General features: G+C 36.1%; 1 protein-coding gene across 1 annotated transcript; it reads right to left on the reverse strand.

Annotated features, from left to right (window-relative positions):
* Nucleotides 1-4,442: 4,442 nt before the first annotated feature.
* On the reverse strand, nucleotides 4,443-5,213 carry LOC112504947. Its single transcript, XM_025108903.1, has one exon. The coding sequence runs from the start codon at nucleotides 5,211-5,213 to the stop codon at nucleotides 4,443-4,445; it is 771 nt and encodes a 256-aa protein (XP_024964671.1).
* Between the last annotated feature and the right edge of the window lie 1,354 nt (nucleotides 5,214-6,567).

Genomic DNA, 6,567 nt, shown 5'->3' on the forward strand with positions numbered 1-6,567 from the left:
AACTTTTACGTAAACAAACATTAATTCCAATCCGATACAAGAAATTTCAAGCACCCAGACATCACCCCACAAGTTATGCTCTAGCTTAAGTATTTACAGTTGCGAGGAGAGAATATATCATCACGTGGTAATGCTGTTGGTACCAGACGAATCTATAAGAGTTTAAATGTAATAGTTTGTAAAAAGGGGGGGGGGCATGAATACAAACACAAATATTTCACTTTTTTAAATCATTTATTGATAAGAGAAGATCAATAAAGAATTTACATATTGTTTGCAAAATAAGACAAAATATATAACTTATCTTAAACAATCTAAAGAACACACAAGATACAAAAAAGCAAGGAAGAAAAAACTTGCTAAAGAAAAAGCAATAACTTTGCTAGAAAGTAAGCTCAGTTGATGTTTTTCACTTGAAGTAAATGTAACTTTACAAGGTTAAGAAGTTTGTGCTTGAATGTGTCTCTTCTTGGATATATGATGATATTCTGAAGAGGAGAGTCTCCATGGCTATTTATATCCACTGCATTAAATGCAAGTCAGACGATACAAGGCACGTAGAAAGCTTCTAAAGTTGAGCATGTCCTTTGTGTTCAGATATACAAGCTTTTGGCCGAACAGTGGTCATTCACAAAGTAGGTAAGCATGTTTGGAGACAATAGGGTGACTTCGTACGAGTGCTTTACTTTGAGAGGTATGGGTTTGTTCATTGTGTGCAGGAGGATAAGACAAACACTAATCTTGATCATCAAGATTCATTTGATCGTTGACACTGGAATATTTCTAAAGTTTCTTCAATGTTTGCTGAATCTTGAGCAGACTTCACACGTGTTTGTAGACAGGCTTGTTATCACTAAAACCGCATCAGATCACGAACTGTTTGTCTCTATCTTCAGCTTTATCTTCGACATTACTAAAGGTTTTTGTGGTGTGAGTTTTGTCTTCTTGAAGAATACTTGTTCTTTGAGATTTATAATACATGTTCAGTGATCGCTGAACAAACTCAGTGATGATCACTGAAACTGAATAATAAGAACTAAGTACTTTYGATTAGGTAAAAAAGATCATCATCAAATCACAGAGAGAGAGAGGGAATCAACAATCTACCCTTATTTGATGATGACAAAGCAACATAGATAAAATTGCTTAGTTGTTATAGTATGGAAAAAGGTACTTGAAAATTCATGTCCCTTTTTACTATTTCGGGATCTTTTTCAGTGATAGAGTTTATTATGAAAAATCACTTATTTGTAAAGGATTACAAGGAAAGAATGAGTTTACATAATATGAATAATTTAAAACTGAGAGCATATTCACTGACAAGAAAGGTGTCAGAGAAGGTAAAGGATAAATATAACTTATAAGTACATGTCCCAATTACTCTTTTCAAGGATCTTTTTCAGTGAACCAATCATTGTATCATTCAAGACAAAATATTACAAATGACTACAATTGGTTTTGGCAGGCTTAATAAGTTAAAGCTATACACTGAAAGAAAAGATAAAAGATATACAAGGTTTACAAGATTGAAAGGTTTCTAATCTGGATCGTTGAAGTTGATGTAGTCAGGATCTTCTCCTAGAATCTTTCTTCTGAGCCTTTCCTTTCGAATATTGCGGTCCATCATCTCTCTATAGAGATCTTCGTTCAACCAAGTTCGAAGATACTTTATGGAACTCAGACACTCGCTGAAACATGTACTGACCATCATAGTCAATGTTGGGAATCACACATTCAGTGAATTAAGTCACTGAAGTGGTTGGGGTAGGTGCCACACTTATGTCATCCATATAAGATATATCTTTTTTTTTCTAAAAAGGGATGGAGGGTGAGAGCAGATGTCTCAGGGTTAAGGCAAAGTCCAATAGATGAGACATGTTGAGAGGTCTCAGCTAGCTTAGAGGGCTTCCCCTTTATGGCTTTCTTAACCCTCTTTGAGGGATTAAGAGTGGCTCTTTCAAGGATAGAGAGATAGTATCTTGGATAGACTTTGGGGGTTAGGCCAAAGTCATTTCTACTGAAGAAGAATAAGAAGAAAGAAGAGAAAGAGTATTGACTATCCTCAACATTGGAAGGAATAGACCAATATCTAAAGGCTTGGACTTGTGATCAAGAATTCTTGATCTAAGCCTGTAGATGGGAAGGTCACTTTGAGCAGAGTAGTTTGTTCTAAGGATTCTGGATAGAATTCTGCTCAGGAACTTGGTGTAAGAGACCAGCTACTCCCTATGGCGTTTGTTCAGCTTCAACTCCAGGTCATCAAAGATAAGCTGAGAGAAGTCAGCGTTGACGTTTCTGATGACCGAGCAATGAATGTTCAGCGCCACCTGACTTGCTTGGTCTTAGCCTTCTGTCTTCCCACCCATGCATTGAATGAAGTGAGGGAACAAGTATTGCCATACTGTAGACATCCGGTTCTTCTCAACCTTGGTCAGAGACTTATTGAGCTCTGAATGAAGTCTTTCTTCATTGGCCAGTCATAGTGAATATCATCTTGAAATTTGACAATGAATTCACTATTTAGGTCGCTGACATAGGGAACGGTCCTTGGAAGCTGCAGAGTAGAATGAACCATTGCAGGACCAAAGCTCAACGTCATGTTGTTGATCTGGTAGACGATCTTCATGTTGGGGTTCCCATTCTTGTCCTTGAAGGTCTTCACCTAGGCGGTGTATCAAAAATGTCTTGAGATATCCTTCACCATGACAGGTTGGAAGGTGAGAGCATATCCTAGCATGTAGTTTTTAAGGAATAAGGCATCATTCACAAAATAGGGTTTGTCTGTGGGGATCTCCAAAAGAGCAATATGGTTGTTTGATTTGAAGGAGCATTATTCAATACCAAAATTTACATTTGATGCAGAGGCCATTTTTGTTTAAGAATAACACATAAGTTTGGAACAATACACCAAGTTATCGTCACAATGCTTTTTAGAATAAAAGTTTGAAAGATAAACTTTTCGTTTGAAAAACCAAAAAGAAATAGGGTTTTCGAGAGGATTTTTAAGAAACACAAGTAATATAAATCAAGAAAAAGAAGGATTTATAACTTACATTGTTTGTATTTAAAAGAAGAAGAAGGGTTTTAAAATACAAACAAGTTTCTTTTTGAAGATCAACAACCAAAAATAGAAAAACAAACCTGTTGTAGAAAAAAGGAAGAAGGAATTGGTTTGTTGAAGAAGTGTTCTTGGTGCAAAAGAGAGGGAATTTATGTATAGTTTTGATAGAGCAAAGAATGAACGAATGGGTAAGAGAGGTATTTATAGGTGAGATAAGAGAGAGAGGAAAGAGAAAAATGACGCTTCAAAAAGATGTGCAATTATGATTTCTTCTGCAYGTCATTTGAGAGTGATTGGTTTGGGAAGAGTAATGGACAATGTGTGTTAGAAAGACGCACATGAAAATCGTCCATTTATTTTAGAAAATAAAGAGGTCATAAAATATGACCGTTCATTAGTTTCTCTTTTAAAACATTTTGATCACTGAATAAAGAAAAGTGTTTAGTGATAGTTTAAGTTTTAAGAAGGAAGGGATACGTAAACATACATTGGAGAGCAAGATACATTTAACTTAAGAGTTCAGTGATAGATTAAGAAACATTGAATCATTTCACCTTGTAACACTGAGTGAAGCTTAGTGCTGAGAAGGTTAATCCTCAACATCAGTATTCCAAGTTCGCTAACTAAAAGATTGAATCTTGTTTCATCAAACGGTTTAGTGAACATGTCAACTAGTTGGTATTCAGTGGGTATGAAGTGAAGTTCAATATTACCATTCATAACATGATCTCTATATGTTTGGTATTAGAGTGAAGTACATGATTTTTTGCAATGGCAATAGCACTAGTGCTATTGCAATAGATAGGGATCTTCGAAAGCTGAAGGTCATAATCACTGAGTTGATTTTTCATCCAAAGAATTTGGGCACAACAGCTTCCAACGGCTACATATTCAACTTCATCAATTGATTTGGATACTGAATTTTGCTTTTTTGCTTGTCCAACTCACAAACTTTCCACCAAGAAGCTGTCAGCCTCTTGTGGTGCTCTTCCTGTCTATCTCGCAACCTACAAAATCACTATCTTCATAACCTATTAGGTCAAAACTTGAGTCTTTGGGATATCGAAGGCCCAGATTAGGAGTACCATTCAGATATCTGAAGATGCATTTTATGGCAACCAGATGAGATTTTTTTTTTGAACGGAAACCAGACAAATTTTATAAACCATAAAAATAAAGTACAGCAAAACAACCAACTAACAGACCACTACCAACAAAAACAAGAAAGAAAAAGACTTGGAGAAAACCCCATACCAAGCCACCAGAAGCCAAAACAAACAAAGTCCAACCGACTCAAACAAACAACTAAAAATAAAGAAAAGGAGATTGAAAAGCACAAAAGCTCCCCAAACCCAACAACAAACCATGAAATCAACCAACATTACCCAGCCACACGAATTTCAAGTGTCTGAACAATGACTTGAATAATCTGCATGGCATTTCGACGATCCCCAGTAAAAAGTCTTCGATTTCGTTCTTGCCAAATGAAATAGACAGAAGTCGCTACCGCAAGTTTCTGCTTTAACCGCTTTGGACGATGATTAGAATCCGAAATAGTTTCCAAAATTTGATCCCACACATAAGGCATAGTAGTCAAATCAACAATACGCAAGACGTTATCCCAAACTTTACGAGCAAAAGTACACTGGAAAAATAAATGTGCATGGCTATCCACACTCTGACCACAAAGCGAGCACTCTAGGTCAGGAGGTTCATCCTTCCAAAGTAAACGGTCTTGAGTAGGAAGACGCCTCTGGCAAGCAAGCCATAAACAAAAAGCATGTTTAGGAATATGACCAGAGAACCACACCGATTTATACCAAGGTACAACCGGATAAGAACCCTCCAACGATGCCCAAGCATTTCTAACTTCAAATCTCGAACAAGAAGTACAATCATCCCCCCAAAGAACATGATCCCGAATAGAATCATTTAATGAAGGCAAAGGAAAAGAATTAAGCACATCAAACCTAGCACACCAATCATCAGGCCAAACTCCATTCAAACTCATGACAAGCTCACGTATCGTAGTTGCAGGAGAAAAACCACAAGAATAGATGAACCGATAAGTCATAAAAGCCGAAAGAGGACCACATGGAAGCCAAGAATCCTCCCATGCATTAGTATCCCTACCATCACCAATTTGAGACATAAAATACTGTCGCAAATGAAGTCGTATGTCTAACAATTTACGGAAAACCCACGACCAAGTATAATTTTTCTGTACCAACCAGAAGTGATTAGTTCGAAGATTATGACTATAAATCCACCGAACCCACAAAGAATTATGATGGCGAACAATATCCCAAACGTGTTTAGCAAGTAAAGCCCTGTTCCAAGTCGCCAACCTTTTAATACCAAGACCCCCCGATTCAAGAGGACGACACACCACTTCCCATGATAATCTACACCGCCCACGAGGATCATCCCTTGGTGCCCATATAAATTTTTCGAAGATCGATTCTATATCATGAATTAAACCAGATGAGATTTTGTGGGTTCATATTGATATTGTGCACAAAGACAAGTAGAATACAAGATATCAGGTTGGCTAGCTGTGAGATACAACAATGAGCCGATCATTCAATTGTAAGCGGTAATGTTTACATAATTCCCATTTGGGTCCTTGTTTAGCGTCAGAGGAGGAGCCATGGGAGTTTCTATAGATGAATTGTTGGTTATGTCAAATTTCTTTAACATTTCCGTGACATCGCTCGGTTTGTTCTCGCGAATGATGTAAAGACTGGAAAATAAATAACTAATGCGAAAATGTAAATTGCATAAATTAAATTGCAAGAAATTAAAGTACTGGAAATTAAAGTATATAATTATAAATGACTAAAATTAAATTGCAGTAAAGTAAAGTGCATAAATTAAAATATTGGAAATTAAATTGCAGAAAAGTAAAGTGCTGAAAAGTAAATACTGAAATTAAAGTTACTCTAAACTAAAAGACATAAAGTAAAAATAAAAACTTGTAAGAGGGAAGCTAAAGAAACTTGTACTTTAAGTCACGAAGCTGACAAAACAAGTTTCGTCACTAAAAGTAAGGGAGTACTTGGAAATATTTAGAAAATAGATTTTTTTTATCTACGTAAATTGATCGTGAGCCACAAACATAAAATCCAATGTAATGCAACAATCATCGATTAATTCCAACTTGTAACGAAAATCAGAAAGCTTTTAAAAATCAAGAGTAAGAAAAGAAATGAAATGAAACTTGAACACTTAGACTTAGATTAATACTTGAGAACAAAGTAGCAATAATTCTTCAACAAATTCGGTTCTTGTTTGTAAGCAAGAAAACAGAAAACTAGACAAAATATTAGAGAGAAAGTATTAAAACCCAAAGATTGTAAGTATTTTTAGCCTAGAATTAACTCCTATTTATAAGGAGCTTGGAGCTTACACAAGAAGACTAGCTAATAAGACAGAAGGGAGCTTATAGAGGAAGCCAAATTAGGCCCAATGCCTTAAAATCTGCGGCTCCAAGGGGTGCGCCCAAA

The sequence above is a fragment of the Cynara cardunculus genome, unplaced genomic scaffold (assembly GCF_001531365.2).
Source record: "Cynara cardunculus var. scolymus isolate 2C unplaced genomic scaffold, CcrdV1 Un_Scaffold_7484, whole genome shotgun sequence".
NCBI lineage: Eukaryota > Viridiplantae > Streptophyta > Magnoliopsida > Asterales > Asteraceae > Cynara > Cynara cardunculus.